We start from the raw sequence: 19,071 nt of genomic DNA on the forward strand, positions 1-19,071 counted from the left end.
ATATATGTGTGTGTAATAGATTGCGTGCATGCCAACTTATAATCACCATCAGCAATTTATAATTCAACTGTTTCAGCTGTTACAAGAAAAAAATAAATTAAAAAGAAGTTAAGTTTGTTTATATAGATTAAAGTTGAGTAACCTATATATTCTTTATTTATTTACAACTAATATTAATTTGCATGCATGCGTACGTACGTAGATCTCCTCAGAAGAACTAGCCATGCTCATGAGGAGCCAAAGAAGCGGCCCCATCATCTACATGAACAGTGAACAAATGGACCAATCAAAGAAATCATACATCGACGATGATGACGACGACGATAATGTCGACGATGACGAAGACGATGTTGAGGACGAAGATGGAACTGCATTTTCATGGAGGAAGATGCTCGGTGGCGGCGGCGGCGACCGCACGAGGGAGACGGAGATGGGGCGCGTGCGAGCGCCGCACGCGTACAACCTCTATGCGGAGAAGCCCAGCTTCGAGAACTCGTATGGGTGGAGCATCGCCATTGATGAGCACGACTACGCACCTCTCAAGCACACGGGAGTTGGCGTTTACCTTGTCAATCTCACCGCGGTGAGTGTTACTACTACTTATATATTATTTATTTATTGGCTAAATTATAAAAAATTTTCTTATAAATATTCATTTTTTTTATTTTTTCTTTCGAACTTTCAAAAATTTATATTTTACTCTTTCAAAATTTTAAATTATTGCATGTAATTAATTTCTCTGGTCAGTTTTCCATACGACTTCCATCGCTACTCCGTCCATTTCTTATATTATAAATTATACCGAAAATATCATTTAAAATGACATAAATATATTAAAAAATTATTTTTTTATAGAAAAAGTAAGGGTGATTTGGTCATTTTGCTCTTTTCATTAATGTCGTATCCTCCTGAAAATATTTTTGAAATTTAAAAGGGGCAAAATGTAGGTTTTTGAAATTTAGGAAGAAACATATATTTATAAGAGGATTTTTTTTAAATTAGCCATATTTTTTTGAATTATATATTCTAATTAGCTAAGTTAAAAATGTTTTTATTAAATTCAATGGCCTTATTGCTTAGTTAGCCATATTATTATTTTTTACTGTGAAAAATTTAATTGGAAAATCGAGTATTTTCAAATGTTAAAGAAAATTTTAATTTTGCCATCTAATCTGTTAATTTTATCAATTTAAGCATTTTCATATCAAAATCTAGTGTTGCTTCAATTAATTTTTGTATTAAATATTTAGCAATTTTTCTAATTGTTTTCTTTTTTTTTCAAGATTAAAAGAATACAAGATAAGCTAGTAAAAGTCGAGCTTGTATATATACTTTTTAAGTCAAAATATGTTATTGTTCGTTAATTTTAATACGCATCAACTGGTTCTTAATCTAATTACATTCTTAACCACTGGATCAAATTAAGATCACATCAGTAGAGAATAGAAGCAGAGCCAAATAGAGACACCATACATTTTTTAATTAAAAATAAAATAAAAAATAAAAACAATGTGAAATCAATAGGCTCTGACTAACTTAACAACCATACCAGTTTTACTTAAAAAAAAAAAATTTATTTTTATTTTCTGACTTTCAAAAACTTATATTTTATACTCTTAAAAATTCAAGTTGATATATTTAATTCCCATCTGTCAAAGTTTTGTCATTATTCTGTCTATTTTTTATATAACAAATATTTTTAAAATGATAAAAATATATTAAATTTTATTTTTTATAAAATAAGTAAAAATAATTCAACCGTTTTGCCATCTCTGTTAGTGCTGTAACCTTCTGAAAATATTTTTAAAATTTTAAAAGTGCAAAATATAGTTTTTTAAAAGTTATGGAGAAAGTGAAGAATTAGGATATACACCGGAATGTTTTATGTATTTTTAGCCCAAAAGTGAAAAATAGAAAAACAAAAGCAGTGCCAAAGCAGTAAGGTTAGCTTGTCGGATTGTTGGCGCTAACTATTAATCCCCAAAACTTGAAATATTAGAAATACGCAATCAATTCATTTAAAGCGTATAGACACGCGCCCATAAGTCTCAATTGTGACCCGGCCCGGCCAGTCTCACGCCATTTCGAGCATAACTCGGTCCAACCCAACCTCACGCCATTTTTAATATGACTCGGACTAATTTAGTCTTCTGTCACCGGACAAGATGCTGACCCATTTAACACAGCATAGCTAACTAACTAAACTACCATGCCAGAGTAGTAGTGCCAAACCAAACAAACTAACTTAACTACCATGCATCAATGCAAGCAGGGCTCCATGATGGCTCCTCACCTGAACCCCCAGGCCACCGAGTACGGCGTTGTGCTCTGCGGCTCCGGCACGGTCCAGGTGGTGTTCCCCAATGGCTCGACGGCGATGAGCGCCGCGGTGGAGGAGGGCGACGTGTTCTGGGTCCCGCGCTACTTCCCCTTCTGCCAGGCGGCGTCCCGGCGCAGCGGCCCCATGGAGTTCTTCGGCTTCACCACCTCGGCCCGCAGGAACCGCCCGCAGTTCCTCGTCGGCGCCAGCTCGGTGCTCCGCAGCATGCGCGGGCCGGAGCTCGCGGCCGCGTTCGACGTCGGCGAGGAGCAGCTCAAGGAGATGGTCAGGGCCCAGAGAGCGGGGGTTATACTGCCCTATTCTGCAGATCAAGAGGATAAAAAAGGAGAGGGGGAGGTGGATGATATGCATGGGGGGTTTATTATTGTGTGATGTGGTTTTGGGTGTTTTGATTAGGTTAATTTGTGGCTCTGTTTTTGTTTGTTTTGGGGGGTGTTTTTGCTTTGTTTCTTTTGGTCATGTTGGGTGAGTTGGGAACTTTTTGAGAGTTTCTGTGAATAATAAAGAGGTAATTAGAGGTCTTTAATTTCTTTGTAATTGTCTCAGTTGAGGAGTTTTTTTATTTTATTTTATTTTATTTTTTATAAATGTTGGTTCAATTTCGAGTTCTGTGTTTTGTGTGTGGAGTTTAACTATATGGGGGAAATGGTGACATTGTAATATTGGCCAAAATAACTAAGACTCCGTTCGAAATTACAGAAAGATTTAATTATTACAGTAAATAAAAAGTATAATAAGATAATATTTTCTGTGATCCTACCGAAAATTAAAAAGCATGTATTTTATATGTATTCCTACCGAAAATTTCTTTTTTCCTTCACGAATTTTGCTCCAATTTGTTGTAAATTTTGTTAACTAAGATGGCATGGATTTATAATCTCCCTATAATTAGAGTGTTTTTACAAGACATTCACTAGTTAGGAGCTCACTTTAAACTGTCTCAATAATGAGAGAGACAAAGGTGCTACACTGCAAGTAGTTCTTTCAAACACCAAAGTTAAAATATATAAGAAGTAACAAATCCTAGAATAAATGAAAAAAATTATCTGCAAATATGGCCAACAAAATTACCTGCTAAGAAGATCCTCAGAGCCAGAGGGAAACCTTAAAAGATCGACGAAACAACAAACTGAAAAAGACCAAAAAAAAAAGAAGAAGAAAAGAACTGCTACCAAAAGGATCTACAAATATATACTCACCAGAAGGTCAGATCTCTCACCAAAAAATCATAGGGTAATACGAAAGAGCGATTACAAAACCCAAACATGCAAACCAACGGAACCGAAGCTCGACGACAAGCGTAGAACAAGCACAGCATGCTTCATTAGACAAAAAACTAAGGCAACCTGATTAAACCTACCATGCAAATAGTTTCTAGTTTAGTATGCATGCTCAAAGAACAACAATTCCAACTTTGTTACAATCAAGATGGACGACGGAAAAAGATGGGCCAATGGTATTAACAGAGCTGTAATTGTTATCGACAAATCAAGTGTGTCGAATATGGACGAATAAACCATGCGAACACTGACCAAGTTCAATTCACATATTTTTTCGATAATTACTACTCTGTCAATATCGTCCTCCGGAAAAAAAGAAAAGACAGAAAAAAAAGACGGTAAACTTCCTGACATCTTCAACCAATTCAATAATTCTCCACAGCGCCCATTTCATTTTCCTTAAATAGCTGCTTAAAAGCATATTTCGGTAACCGTACATCAAGAGGTATAAAGCAGTCGACAAAGATGTTCCAAAGACAATAATAATAAAAATTGGTCTAGCCTGTTAGCACTTCAATATAGTATGTTACAAAAAGTTTGCTGAATCAGGCCAATAGGCTATAAACACCCTATTGTACATTCTTTTCTTTTGATCAGTGGGATGAACTTTATACAAGAGCTTGTGAGATCGTTCCGATACACTAAAGTAGTGGATTTCCAGGCTTCGGGTGGCCTTTGATCCTCCAGCAGAAGACGACTTTGCTAAGTATCTCAAAAATTAACTCATAAATATAGTTCAAAAAGTGAATGTGTTCTCTCAGTAACATAGATCCGACTTTTGCTTTCGGTGCACAAGAAGATGGTCTTACAACCAGTTCGGGTTATGGGTTTTATTTGGGATGATGCTGGAGGCCTGATCGTCTGAAACCTTTGCCAGAGATCGATACTGCAACTTAACACTCTCTGCATTGTCCAATGTCTTCACGACATACCTGGTAATGGAGGATACCTTCTTAGTATAATTTTTGTGGTAACAAAGTCAAATTACAAGTGTTTTAGATACAGGATATCTCTGAATTTGACATGGAACTCATAAAGATCCATCCGGATAGAAAATTTAGCAAAAAGCATGAAAAATGTATGAATTATTGTACAGCTAATCTATTTATCAAAATATTGCAGATGCGGATATCTTGATTCCGGATAGTACCTCAACCCATATTTGTTTTCGAATAAGTGTATTTGAATAGGATTGGGATCCAGGTTCTAGCTGGATAACCATATTCGGCTCCCTATCAGGCCAAACTGGATTTAGATCCAGCTCGGTCCGACAATATCTGACATATTTTCACCCCAACCCACCATTTAGACCTTCCTCTCTTTCTCCCTCCTCCCCTCTCCCTTGTCTCGAAGAACAAGTAATATCATTTTTATATATATTACAGAACAAGCAAGAATTGATGGTGGATAATTATAGTAATAAGGTGAATCTGAAAATTAATCATATTAAGAAATCATGCTAATAACTGGCACGTTAACCAAAAGACCAAAAAGAATCTTACCCCTAGAAATCCCATTAAACAACAAGACGACACGATAAATTAGAAAATAATTCTCATAATTCTGCCAAAAGAACTGACCATCCATTTAAGCATTGTGTTGTTACAATTGCCATACGTCCCACAAAACGATGCGGGGTCCTCTTGTTTCCCTGAGACAATTCCTTGAGAGTAGATTTTGAAAAGCGGAATGGACTGACCTATCTGAAAGGGGTAGTCTTCTTACCTTGATTATAACACGGTCAGAGACAGCAAATGGAAACTGAACTCCTTTACCCCGAGAAAAATCCACGTGAGAAGGATCATCGTAACCACATTTTTCCTGTGCAAGAAATGGAAAAAGAATTTTAACAAGGGGACATTACAAAGAAATTTAAAAGATTTCAACTTAAAAACAATCAAGGTGATAAAGAATGCATACCAGTTCAAGACGATCTCTTTTCCTCTTCGATGCTTTCAGTGAATGCGACTCTTCTTCTCGAAGAAATGCCTGAACTGCAGAGCGAAGAGCTGGACAAGTGCAACAGGAAAATATAACCTATGGTAAGCCAAAAAAACTAACAAGAATAATAGTTATCAAGTTGTTAAGGCTCCATCAAAAGTAAGACTACACTAACATAGTGTATCATTAGACATCCTAATGCAAATGATGCTTATGGAATTGCAACCTGTCTGTTTAACTAGCGCCTTCAAAGCACAATGATAAAGCTAAACTAAAATTGTTCAAATCTAGTAACTCCTAATTAGTTAGACTAGGGCAAAGAAAAGACTATCAAGCCATTACCCATCTTTTTTTTGTCAAAATAAACTGTTTGAATACATGTTGAAAGTAATATCATACCAAAGTTTGGCCGGACTGAGTCTTCTGAAATAGACTGAGCACATTTGCAGCAAGCTTTCTGCATAATACAATAAAACAGACTGAGCAGATTTTAAAGGAATGCTTCACCAAAATGCTCTAGGAGGAGAAACTGGAGACAAGGACAGTTCATTGCCATACAAGAGTCATGGTGAATAAGAATAACGAGAATAATCCTACCATAGAGATGTCAAAGGTGGGAAGTTGTAAAATAGTTACAGAATATACTGATCGATTTTTTAAGAAGGAAACTTTTCTATATTGTTTGTAATCATAAAACCACCTTGATAGATAGAACCAACAAGCATTCATGTCACTATCATCTCAACCCAGGATAGCAGTAAGATGCTAGCTGAGCTCATTGTTATTAGTGTACTCTAACGGTGCTCAACAGTAACAATTAGTATGGATTTTCATTGTAAATAGTAGAACTAGACTTACTTTGGAGAGTTTGCAAGTGGTACCAAGTCATCAAGTTAGAGCCTCAAGTTACGGAAACAGAACAAAGTGAAGACTGAATTTATAATATTTGGTACACAGATCTTTCGTGAGAATTAAGTACATCTATCAAGAAGAGTTGCCGGTTATTCAAATCACATGGTGGTACATTCATGCCACAAAATAAATGCCAAATAGCCTCTCTCTTTTTTCCCACCTTCAAGAGGACTACTTCTAGCAGGACTGAGAAATAGAGAAAGGCATGCAATTTATACAAGGAAAACTAAGACAAAGGCTTCTCCAGTGAACATCAACTTCGACAACAGGAGAAGGGCCTTTCTTTTGTACCTCTCTCCCATTATAATAGAAAGGAGGAACAAAGAGATTAGCACAAGCATTGGCATTTATAACAAGTATTCCCAGAAAAAGCAGTTAAGAAGGGGAAATAGAAGAACGCGCAACATTGATTTGAATAAAAATGAAAGCAATAATTTTCACATCTAGAGGACCCTTAAACTCACCATTCTATACACATGTTGCATTCCGCTACTTCCAAAAGAATGTCCACATGGCAGTATCATTGCATCATCCATAAGAGTACCTCTAAAAACAGCACATGACATATTTAGCATTTCAAGAGCAGATGATATTGTGCTACAGAATTCAATAAAAAGACCAAAATCCTATGGTAATAATTATTGTCTCGTTATATTATGAAATTCCTGACAGAAACAAAACCCTCAAGTAATAATCCGACAATTTGAGTCATGACGAGATATACTACGCCATAGGAATAATGAGCACTAAATAAACTAGATCCTCCATAAAGTCGAAGTACTAAATCAAAACTCAAAAATACAAGAATAAGCAATTAATACAAGATCAAGAGAAAATTATTTCCTTCCCTAAAATGCAGTTCTTTCACCAATTCATCCTCAGAAACTCATCAATAATTTCCACAGTTCTGCTATTAGGGGGAGCTAGTATGTACCATACAATTTGACATAGGTAATGTGAACAAAATGCTTGTACACTGGCTCCAACAAAATGAGATAGATTAATCATCACAATTTGGACTAATGACAGGGTTAAGCAGTCACAATAAAGCCCGTCCTACTATTATAAACTAGAAAATACCTAATTATCATGATAAGCTCACCCTGAAAGCATAGATAGAATATGTTATGACTTATGCAAGCTCCCTGCACATACATATTTATAATGATTTTCAATGCGCGCATCCTAATCCTACACAAGAGTAAACAGCCAGGCGAACAAAATAAAAGTAATCTCATGAAAAGTCTCAGAATTTCATCCAGGAAAGCACGCTGGAATCTGTTATATGAATCTCCAGCACCTATACACTGTAAGACTAAACACATCAATATAGATCATGACATATTCCATTTTTTAAAAGTGCTAATCCCATTTCAAACAATCCAGATGATAAATCATGCCATATTCCACTTCTTTAAAGTGTTAATTGAATTTCAAACAGCCCAGAACAACCCAGAAATAACCCAAAAGGACTAGCTAAAATATGCCATCTAGGATCATTTGGTCCTGTGTAACTAAGAGCTTTCCGATACACATTTGCGGGATAACAAAGAAAACATATGAATCATACAAAATGAAGTAGAATTAGAAAGAGATTAGAGACTCACGTTAACGGATCAGAGAGGTGAGTCCTCAAAGATTCCCAATAACCAGCTGCAACCAATCCTTCTCTTCTTACACTCAACCCACATCCATTCTCCTCTGCCACCTCCTTCTGCGAGGGAGCAGGTGACCCATTTTCCTGATTTAAAACATGAGAATAGTATGGTTCGGGTTCCACAACAGTTATAGCATTCTCATAACCATCCATCGGGCCCCGTTGGTAGTGTTCTTCGTTCAAATTTCGCCTCCCGTCGTTAACATCCTTTCCCATAGTTCCTCTACTGAATCCTAACACAACAACCAATGTACGCACACTAAGAATTCGATCGGAAAGGATCCAATTGACACAAAAAGAGGAATTTCTGTTTTTTCTTTACCGAAAGAGAAATGGTGCTCCTGCGAATTCTCCCTCTCTCCATGGATCTTCTCCGAGCTACTCTGCACACTACCGCTGCTGTTGTTGCCAGCCTTGTGATTGACCTCGTCGACAGAGACGAGGCCATCCCCTTCGTCCACGTCTTCATCTTCCTCCTCCTCGTCCACATCATCGTCGTCGTCCTCCTCGTCCTCGTCGTCCAACCGGAAGAACCGCGCGTCGCGATGGCCGGAGAACAGTTTGTCGCCGCTCAGAGCGAAGCTGGGGGCCGCGGCGGCGGTCGCGCTAGGTTTCCGACCCGCAGCCTGGTCGCCGCCGCCGCGGGAGAAGGGAAAGGAGGCGTCGCCTTGGAACAGCACGCGAGAGCTCATCCCGTTCTCCGCCGACGCCATTGTAGACGAAGCAACGCTACCTCGCCATACGAATTCTCACAGAGGAACCACGATCGAGAGCGAGGGTCTAGTGAGGGGATCGGGGCGGGAAGAGGGACCCAGGAGGCGCCTCTCCATCTACGAGGGGAGCTAGGGTTTTGGGAACGGGGATCGGAGGGATACTAGGGTTTCCTCGTCCGCCATTTTTGGGGAAGCGAAGGTGGAGAGGCTTTCAGCTTTGAGATGCGTGCGCGGATTTCCTTCGTACGCCGTACGGAGGAGAAGCAACGGTCACGGTGGCTCGCCGTCGAAGGTGCGCGTCCCCCCACCTTCCACGTCATCGCACGTGACAATTACCTCGTAGTACGTACCTGGTCTACCACGTCGCCACGCCATTTGTGGACCGAACGAATAAAAATGCGACACGCCGTCAAAAAGGTCGGAGCGAATTTGTCCTGAACTTGGTCTACCATTCAAGGGGCAAAAATAAGAGATTTACAATGCCCCTCCGACTATGCAAATATTGTTAACAACCCCCTAAAACTTTAAAAAATGATCATAAATATTTTGTCAAAATGTTTACAGCTACTGTTTTATTATATATATTCACATAGAGGCTCACGCACATATGCCCTCTAAATTTCTTTGTGATATTTATGGTTTCTCAAGTGAACTCGAAGAATAATATAACTACAAGTTATGTATTAGCGCTGCTTAAATAAAATTATTTGAAAAAAAATATATAAGAAACTTAATTTCTTTTCCATTTTCCTCTTCCCACTATATTTTGGTACATGTACATGTTAATAAATTTGAACAATCAACACCACCAACACTGACACCTAAAAATCAATTAATTCTTCCTCTAAAAAAAAAAAAAATCAATTAATTCACAGTTTCAAAGCTTCAAAAGTTATGTCAAATTACAATCAAATCAATATATACTTTTCCCCACAATACATTTCCAATCATTTTTACAATAATAACACCAAATTATAACATTGTTACAATAGTAACACGTACCAAATTGTATTATACACTACTTATACCTATATCTCCATACGTTTTTGCATCCGGCCTCTTGGTACTGGTCGCTTCATCCTCTTAGACCTTGTCCATTGCGCGAAAACCTGTGCGAATCTGAGCCACCGCCGTAGGGTGGCGGCGGGCCTCCGCGACCCCCTCGGGGGTGCGGGGCACGGGGGCGGGATCCGCTGCTGAACCGGCCGGTAGAACGGCACCGCAAACCGGGCTGGGCTCGGCGCGGAGTAGCTCCTCCTCAGAATGGTCTTGTTCAGCTGGATCTCGATCCTGAGCCGCTCGAACTCGTCGAGAAGTGTCGAGTGGCGCGCCCCGTAGCACACGTCGGGGCTCCCTCCGCGTGCCTCTTCCATTACAACAAAAGAGCGAGAACGAGGACAAGAACAAGAATGAACGCAGAATATATATAGAATGTCGTAAATGTTAATGTGGAGTGAGCATCTGTTGGTGCAGTTGCACTTTAATGGCTTCTTTATTGAACCCTTTGAAGGGAGAGGCCACAGCATGGACCACGGTGTATACACCGGGTCCTATAAAACTAATTAAAAAATCTGTCTTAAAATTCATAACTTGTTTCTCCATAACAGCAATTTTCTTTTATTCGTCAGTGGACATTTTTAATTATAATTTTCTTTTGCATGAATTATTTTACAGGTTAGAAGTTATGATTTATATATATGTGGATTTAAATTTAAGTTTTGGAGACTCGGTGCATAGACCGCGGTGCACGCGATGGCCTCTTCCTTGAAGGTTTTACGTGCGAGGGTGGCCAAGCATATATACATATATACAGGGATGGACCACTATTGGGTTCATCTTCTAAAGCATGCATTAAAAGTGAATAATTTATAGTATTTATAGGTAATCAAATATTATTAATAATTATATAAGTTTAAAAGTACACAAAGATCACGAGTTAGTGAATGTTTGACTCAATACAATGTTTGGCTCAGGTTTTGTTTGCATTGCTTATAGTCATGCAAGTGATTCTTGTGGAAGTGATCAACTGGTATTCATATTTTTGCAAGCAACAGAAGCATCTGGACACTTACTGTCCCTAGCGCAAATGGCAAAAGAGCTTAATGGTTGGTACCCGAGGTTCAAATTCGAATCCTAGTTGATTTACATTTTCAACTAAGTTTATTTCTAAATGAAATAAACGAAGAGAGTAGCATACTACTTTTTTCTCAAAAAAAAAAAACATAAGCATCTAGATGCATATTTGTTTAACCGAAAGTTCTGAGGATGTCTATAGGTACGGATATTTAAAATTTTATCTAAATTTAAACGGAACAAATTTATCCGATGTTAAATGGATATGATTTCAGATATGAATATAAAAAATACAAACCCGACGGATATGAATTCGGATGTAGATTTTGACTGTACTTGATCCAACCCGATCTGAACCCGAATTTATTTTACTTTATATACAATGCATGTATATATAAAAATTTGATGTTATATTAAATTTATTTTTTAAAAATTTAGATTTAATGTAATATATTTTGAAATATTGAAAAGAAAAATAATTGGTTCGAATTTTCGTGTTCGGATTTTAAATTTTTGGTTAGGTTCGGATTTGAGTTTGAATTTGAGTTTCAGGTTTGAAGTCAGGTTCGGATTCGGGTTTTTGAAAATCCGCCTCCGAATCTCACCCGTTGACATCCCTTGAAAGTACAGGGGATAATGATTTTTCGAAGGTAAATGCTGATTTTTATTGTTTGATTTTTTATAAATTAAATTTCTTCCTAAACTTTTTTTAAAATATATATCATAATTAATTTCATCCTAAATGATGCTGAAGTCAACTACGAAAAAAAAGAAAGATACGAGCAAATAATAAAAGAATTAATTATATTTTTTATTTTTTTTGTATGCCACTATGAAAATTTGTAGTAAAGTAGATGGACCAATTATAATTTCTAATTCACTCACTCTTTATTAAACAAACAACGATAATTTGACGGAAAATTACTTCCAACTAATCAGAACCAAACGCGCCCTTAATTTCATATATGTATTTTGTACAAATTAACTTTTTATAAAATGAAATTATAATAAGATGCATGGGTAGTCCTTGTGTGTGACGCCCCGACTTTCCAGGGGGTCACCCATCCTAGAACTACTCCCGTCCTAGCACACTTAACTCTCTTAACCTCTTGGGCCTTGCCACCACCCAAAATGCTTAAGCCGGGTTAAGAGTTTAGCCCTATTATATCTCATATATAGGACTATCTGGGGTCTCACATTATATTATGTTGATATCTTCAGCAATTAATCTAAATAGTATTTTTATAAAAATAACCTTTAAATTTTTTTTAAATGAAAGTTTAAAATTTAAACCTTTATTTGAAAACATCCCAAACAAAAGTTTAGGGACTGTATTGTAATTTTACTCAAGCGGGAGGATAACGCAGAGAATTTGGTAACGTCGGTATTTTCGAAGCGCTTTTCGTCTTCGCCATCCAAGCCATTTTCTTCGACCGAGTCACGAAGCGTGACACCCCACCGAGTCGTCGTCCTCGTCGTCGTCGTCGTCGTCGTGTCCTCCCCCGCTCGTCTCTGTTCCCAAGATCGCCATCCACTCCAAACCCTAACCCTAACCCAAACCCTAGGAAACCCTGCCCTGCTTTCGCCCGATTATGCCCGCCATCGTCGCCTCACCTTGGAACCCCCATTCGCCACATCCCTGAGGTGATTTGCGTCGCCGCGAATGGAGAGGTTCCTTGTGGCGATCCTCTTCGTTTCCGCCGTTGTTGGAGCATCGAGCGCGTCTTCTAGGGTTTTGCTGGTTGATGGCGCGGTAAGTGTCTTGTGCTCTCTTTGGTATTTGTTTATTTTTACGAGATCTGTTATTTGCATCGGATTTGTGAACTGTGGATTCTTCGGGATTCCGCTTCAGGCTCCTACGTCGCCTACTCTGAGCCCTCCCCCGAAGAGCGATCTCGCCGAATCGGGAAAGGGTAGTCCACCAATTCATGCTTCTGATAGCTCTAATTCGTCTATAAACCCTGAAAATAAGGATGGGAAGAATCAAACGGTGACTTTGGCGCCGCCGAGTGGACCGGGAAGTAAGGATCCACGGGGAGCCAATTTGGCGCCGCCGAGTGGGCCGGAGAGGACGGAACAGCAAGGTGGCCCGGAGAGCTTGGCGCCGCCTGTTGGACCGGGGAATAAAGATCCGACCTTGGTACCGCCCGCCAAGCCGGAAACACAGAAACCGCTGCCACCGCCACTGCCGAGTACTGGGGACGATGGAAAGAATAATAAAGATACGAAACAAACCGAAATTACGGATAAGATTCAGGAGGAAACGTGCGATGCGGCGGTGGAGAAGTGTCGCATTGATGATGAAAAGTTTGTCGCTTGTCTCAAGCATTATGGTAATGGTAAGTTTCATTCTGGTTCATTGGGTTAATTTGTATAAACTTTTATTAGAAAAGTAAACTTGCTATCAAACAAACTTTTCATCTGTAATCCTTTTGTAGTGTTCTTGATTATTTCTTGCGGAGCTTTGTCCTTGCTAAATTCGAGAACATTTTTGATCAAGTCAACAATATCATTATTATGATGAATTGCTGCAACCTTGTACATGTATAATGACTTGTATCATGTTTATTAGAATGTTTTTTGAGGTTGGTTAATGGAGCAAAGAGGTTAAGAGCATTTTTCATACATTCTTGTGGTTTTTTTTTTTTTCATTTAACTTGATAGAGTGGTTTAAGTGCTAGGTATTGGTACAGAGTTTGCAAGTCTTGGGAGATGTCATGATAGCCATGGTTAAGATTCAAGGTACTGCACAACAAGTATATATAATCATGGCCCAATCGAGTCTAATAAGTGTGAATTGCCTATTGGGAGATGTCTATGATATTTTCTTGTTCAATTTTGGCGTCATTGATTTTCTTCTTAGTAGGGTTGAGGTCCTAAACCTGTTGGCATCATTGTACAAAATTCATCACTTGTTGTAAGTTCTAACACACGTAAGATAATTGACTCTACTTCAAACAGGATAAACTTTTGTTTTCAACTTAGCTTATCAGATGTTTTCTTGGAAAAAACCTATTAGCCACAAATTCACTGTGAATAAAGTGCACTAGTGATTTTGAATGTATATTGCTGAGTTTACATGCAACGCTGAACTCTGGCACATTTTGGGCAGCTTTCCTACTATTATAGTGATTATTGGAGACTTGGACAATGTACTTTAGTTGTTGATTGCCAGACTATTTGCCCTGTTTCTTCCTTTGTTGCTCCTATCCCCTTCAATTTTTGGGGACATCTTTACTTCTTTTCTCTATTTTAAGAAAGCTTAGATCACTCTCTTTGAGAAATTTGGAGAGATAGAGGCAGGCTGAAAATGGCATCGTCATAAGTGATAATGAAAGATCTATTTCCAATTTATTAGAGGAGGTCATAGTACAAAATAATTTTTAAGTGTGAAAAAGCAATTCATAAGATAGATCCATTATTTGTCTTTAGTTTTTAATATTTGTATTAGTTTATGCAGCCTAGCTGCTAGAAATGTTGAGTTGAGTTGAGATGGGTTTCTCTTTTCAGAGGTTACTTGAAGATAAATTTCTGTTTAATTGGAACTATGCTCTAAGAATTCTTATCTTGTATTTGTTGCTTTGTGATAATGCTAATTGATTATCGTCAACATATTTGCACAATGCTAAGTTGCACTTTTGGTCCTCAAACTTTGAGGTGCGTCACACTTTGGCCCTCAAACTTTAATTTGTTACCATTTCTAGCTCAAACCTTCTAAATTGTGGTAATTTAGTCTCACAGTCAAATTTAGCTGGTTAAATAGTGATGCATCGGTAATGTAGTAATTATGTGGTAGTATTATAATCGATAATGTGGTAATTACTAAGAAGCCACATCACTACCACATTAGCAAAATATCAGTATTTAATCAAATAAATTGGACTATAAGATTTATTGCAACAATTTAGAAAGTTTGAGCTGAAAATTGTAATAAATTAAAGTTTGACGACTAAAGTGTCATGGGCCTTAAAGTTTGAGACTAAAAGTGCAATTTAGCCTTTGCACAACATAACTTCGAATCAATTGGTCATTCTTAAATGTTTTTATTTCTTTGAATCAATTAGTTTTCTTAATTAATTATAGCAAAAGATTTCTTTTGTTGTTATCTTTTCTTGCAGCTTTGAACAAATTATACCTCTTAGTCCAGAATACGGGGAAGAATACCATACCTGTGGATATTAAGTCGCCACCTTTTGTCACTCTTGTTATAAACAATACTGTTGTCAAGCATATTGAACTATCCAAGCAAGTCTCAAAACAGGTTTGAGTCGTCTCCTCTTTTCTTTTTCTTCTTTTTTTCTTTTTTTTTGTTGAGTTGTAAGACTAAATATTTGGATTCTTGCAGATCTATATTCAAAATAATCCATTCTTAACTAATATCTTTATTAGCAATATCATGCAATACAGTCAACAAAATTATTTTCACAGTGGCTGGATGCAAATATTACTTCAGGTCTTTTTCCCCCAAATTTATAGTGATTAAAATGGCAGTTTCACAATTAAACTTCTACTTTCAAATTTGAATACATTAACATCTGTATCATCCACCTGGAAGATTGAGCTTCCATAATGGAAGCCAGTGGTTGGCTTCATATATTCAAGTTAGAATTTAGCACAAAGACGAGTCTCTTCACAATTCAGTGTTAATGACGCATTTGGATGCTTTCCCCAGTTTCAATGTAGTAATCACTTCTCATAGTCTTCTTAGTAAATCAACACAAGATGTTTGTGTTTCATCTATATGTTTCGTGACATATGGTTTCTTACTTCCACTAAGGTTTATGTTTATTAGTTGTTATAACTTTCCATAATAGTATGTAGTTGCATATGGTAACTTTCTTGATTCAGCTTGTCTTGTTGGTCATTCTAGAAACACTTCATATCTAACTATGCTGTGACTTTTTGGCAAACTGCTAGGTTGTCTACCCCTAATGATGATTCACAATGAAATCTACTGGGAACTGGCTTATTCAGTTCTAGTTTTTTTGCCTGATGACTTTACTTTCTTTTACGTGTTCGTACTTACAAATTCACCTGAACTAGCTTCCTCTTTGTAGCTCTGTTGCACTTGTTTTATATTACTCTACTCTGCAGCACCTTGTACCGTACTTCCCAATCTGTGTTATGTTCTCTAGGATAGACCATTTATAGTTTTATACCTCGTATTGATACAATATTATTTTTCCATTCTCAACTGCATCAGGTGAATATTTCAGTGCTAAGTAGTTCAAGTAGTGGAGAGATTGTTTTAAAGGCTGGGAAAGGAGAGTGCTCTCTTCATGTTAATCCGTCCATTTCAAACGGGATTCCCTTTGAGTGGCTCGCTTCTTACGCGACACTTCTCACTCCAGTTTACGGTGCCTACTTACTAATTCTCTCTGTGATAATAGCCGGAGGTGTATGGGCTTGTTGTAAATTTAGTAGGGGGCGGAGGGCTGATACGGGCGTCCCGTATAGGCAACTCGAGATGGGAGGAATCCCTCAGACAGATACAACAGTCATGGAGAATGCAAATAGTGTCGATGGGTGGGAGAACAGTTGGGACGACGATTGGGATGAGGAAGAAGCCGTAGTAAAGGCTTCAGAAAAAGCACCTGCAGGAAGTGCTTCTACGAATGGCCTCTCGTCGAGGTCTCGCAACAACAGCAACAAAGACGGTTGGGATGTCGATTGGGACGATTAGCTTTGAAAAGAAAGGAAAAAGGAGGAAACATTGCGAGATCCTTTCTAAAAGAGGAGGAGGCGGAGGAGTTTATTACTTAAAACAATTTACTCAGGTGCTGCCGCAGCCTCAGGTGGATTGGATGCTGAAAACACACAACGGCAATGCTAAACATACGCCGAGGCTATATAACAAGAACTGTTTTTGTTTTTGATAGTACTTTGTACAATAGATTCATTTTGGTTTCTCGTGCTATTTGTTGCTTGGTACATGGGCAACATCAGGATTCATTACTAGAAAAAGTTAGGGGTGTACCTACCATATATTGAATTTGATAGGGTTACGAGACTTCGTCGTAAATTGAGTTCAATGTTTCATCATCAGGTTATTTGTGTAGTTGTTATTGTTGTTTGCTTTCGATTACTAAACAAGGCATCAGATACTGTTTGGCGTCGGTTATAGAACTGTGATTTTTGTAGCTCAAAATTGAAATGTCGAAGCGCTTCGAATAGAATTTCTCAATAGCGCTTCATCAAACAGCAGTGTGGGGCTAGCTTGGGTCCATGCGCACTTTGGTTCCTCTCCTTTTTATCTTTGGACTTTATTATATCAACATATTATTTGTAAATTGTGAAATTTGGTACTTGAGATTTGCTTTTTGTAAATTAAAGCAGGGTTATGCTTTTAAATGCTCTATAAGGTAGGAGTGATGTTCTTTTCTTTAGTTCAATGATTAATAAATATGTTCTTCTTCAATTCAATGATTAATGAAGTTGTTGATGTAAGAATGAAGGAATGGAATTTGGTCTACCTAATTTAGGCTTTAAAGGTTACTATTCATATGCTTGATCGCACCGAGAGCGACCGCGTGAGTCCTAGTCCTTGAGATCGAGATTTAGGACAATGTGACCCGTGTTTCTGCTAAAATGCTATTTGAGTAAAATTATTCGCATCATTTACAATATTTTTGGGCATCTTGAGACTGAGGTTAGAATGTTGTGGCTCTATTAAAGTTTGTACTACTTATAATCCGCTAAGATTTTATTTGAAATTGTAGAAAGATTGTGTTACATGCGGTAAAAAATTATAATAAAAAAAATATCGTATTTCTTTTCATACGTTATATTGCTTTCCACATATTTATTTTCTGCGATTTCATAAAAATGCAGAAACATATTGCTATATGCTTTTATCCCAACTCTATTTTAACTTTTATTGTTATGGATCTCAATACCAAATGAAATTTTAGGTCTAATGAAAGAAAGTTATTTTCTTAAATCAAACCTGTGTCTCATATCTACTTCAAATGTCTACCAAAAAATATTATTTCCTTAATAAGCAATTAATCATAAGAACAGAGATGAAATGGACAGCAGATCTCTAAGCAATTTGTGATTAACATGATGGACTAGGTTTAAGAAATAATGCCATCCTTTAATTAGGGTTTAGGGTTTCTCTAGGGGCACCACCACTTCACAAAATCAATCAATGTATGTTTTCAATGAGAGCCAAGATGAGCTGGCAAGCAGGGACTTTTGCAGCCTATGCCCAATGCCATTAGAGTGAATAATTTTTCACTACTAGCAAGTCCTTTCTAACATTTTTTTTTAAAAAAAAATTACAATAAAATCATTAGGGTAGTTGAGATTGGAAATTATACTAATCTATGTTCTTTTGTCATTTAGCCTGTAGTCTAATGGCCTATGAACTTGCACTATTAATTGGTTTTCTTTAAGGTCAAACCTTGTCAGTGTGATCAACATTGTCCTGTTTATTATTATTATTATTATTATTATTATTATTATTATTATTATTATTATTGTTTTACTGAAATTTTGTCTCAAATTTTATAACCACTTAAGTTTTGACTTTTTTTTGCTAGACAATGTTACCCTTTGTCTCATTTGATGATCAAGAAGATCAAAGCAGCAGCATTTCTCTGTTTGGTTTTCATCTGTCATCAAAACCATACTTAAAATCCAAATTAATTATTTTCTTTCTTTTGCCATTGATATATAGCAAGTGCTTTTTGGAGGAGCAAAAGCTTATTAACAGCTCATGTTGTTCCACTGCAGTGCTGTGATGAGGGAACAAAGAGAGTAGGTAAGCCATGTGCACAAAAGGGTGTTGGCCACTTTGTTTCAATTAGTTTCATTCTCACTATGAAAAAGATAAGGTATTAATATGCATATAAAATAAAAAGTTAAAAAAAAAAAAAAAACTAGAGGATCAAACAAGCACATGCATGAGAAAATTCTCTTGTTATTTATAGTTATCTTGAGTAGTTTAAAGAAACAAAAATGGTGTGTTGTTTTGAAGGTGCAAATGGTGTGTTGTTTTCTTCTTTTTTTTGTAAATTTACAGGTGGTTTGAATATATTCTCCACAGTAAAAAAGAATAGGTTTATTAAAAGTTTTGGTTTATTAGTCACATATGGTGCTGGAGAATAATTAAGGTTCATGTGGCATAGAACATTGGACATATAGTGGATG

General features: G+C 37.3%; 3 protein-coding genes across 4 annotated transcripts in view; 2 read left to right on the plus strand and 1 right to left on the minus strand.

Moving 5' to 3' along the window:
* The window catches only part of LOC109728247 (vicilin-like seed storage protein At2g28490), a 4,017-nt gene extending 1,236 nt beyond the window's left edge, over positions 1 to 2,781 (plus strand). The window contains exons 4-5 of the mRNA XM_020258613.1: positions 203 to 583; positions 2,273 to 2,781. Coding sequence (XP_020114202.1) covers positions 203 to 583; positions 2,273 to 2,713 — 822 coding nt within the window. The 3' untranslated portion in view covers positions 2,714 to 2,781. The remainder of the gene's footprint in view (positions 1 to 202; positions 584 to 2,272) is intronic.
* LOC109727839 (U-box domain-containing protein 62-like) lies at positions 3,986 to 9,068 on the minus strand. Of its 2 annotated transcripts, XM_020258040.1 has the most exons (8): positions 8,454 to 9,066; positions 8,082 to 8,364; positions 6,939 to 7,020; positions 5,962 to 6,019; positions 5,542 to 5,630; positions 5,347 to 5,442; positions 5,202 to 5,272; positions 3,986 to 4,553 (listed from the first exon to the last, which is right to left on the minus strand). In XM_020258040.1, exons 1-8 carry the CDS (start codon positions 8,842 to 8,844, stop codon positions 4,427 to 4,429), a joined length of 1,197 nt encoding a protein of 398 aa, XP_020113629.1. In that variant the 5' UTR covers positions 8,845 to 9,066; the 3' UTR covers positions 3,986 to 4,426. The 2 variants fall into 2 exon arrangements, with proteins under 2 accessions (XP_020113629.1, XP_020113630.1); XM_020258041.1 differs by lacking the exon at positions 5,202 to 5,272 and having other exon boundaries at positions 8,454 to 9,068.
* LOC109727838 lies at positions 12,362 to 17,043 on the plus strand. Its single transcript, XM_020258038.1, has 4 exons — positions 12,362 to 12,670; positions 12,770 to 13,256; positions 15,036 to 15,178; positions 16,121 to 17,043. Exons 1-4 carry the CDS (start codon positions 12,581 to 12,583, stop codon positions 16,598 to 16,600), a joined length of 1,200 nt encoding a protein of 399 aa, XP_020113627.1. The 5' UTR covers positions 12,362 to 12,580; the 3' UTR covers positions 16,601 to 17,043.

This window comes from Ananas comosus, linkage group 23 (assembly GCF_001540865.1).
Source record: "Ananas comosus cultivar F153 linkage group 23, ASM154086v1, whole genome shotgun sequence".
Classification (NCBI taxonomy): Eukaryota; Viridiplantae; Streptophyta; class Magnoliopsida; order Poales; family Bromeliaceae; genus Ananas; species Ananas comosus.

Bases quoted from the DNA above. Each gene is read 5' to 3' on its own strand.
- LOC109727839 (XM_020258040.1), bottom strand. From the start codon at position 8,844: ATGGCGTCGGCGGAGAACGGGATGAGCTCTCGCGTGCTGTTCCAAGGC. The intron at 7,021-8,081 runs GTGAGTCTCTAA...TGCTGTTTTTAG, and splicing joins CACCTCTCTGATCCGTTAAC to AGGTACTCTTATGGATGATG. The intron at 4,554-5,201 runs GTCAGTTCTTTT...CTCCATTACCAG, and splicing joins ACACAATGCTTAAATGGATG to GTATGTCGTGAAGACATTGG.
- LOC109727838 (XM_020258038.1), top strand. From the start codon at position 12,581: ATGGAGAGGTTCCTTGTGGCGATCCTCTTCGTTTCCGCCGTTGTTGGA. The intron at 13,257-15,035 runs GTAAGTTTCATT...CTTTTCTTGCAG, and splicing joins TCTCAAGCATTATGGTAATG to CTTTGAACAAATTATACCTC. The intron at 15,179-16,120 runs GTTTGAGTCGTC...CAACTGCATCAG, and splicing joins CCAAGCAAGTCTCAAAACAG to GTGAATATTTCAGTGCTAAG.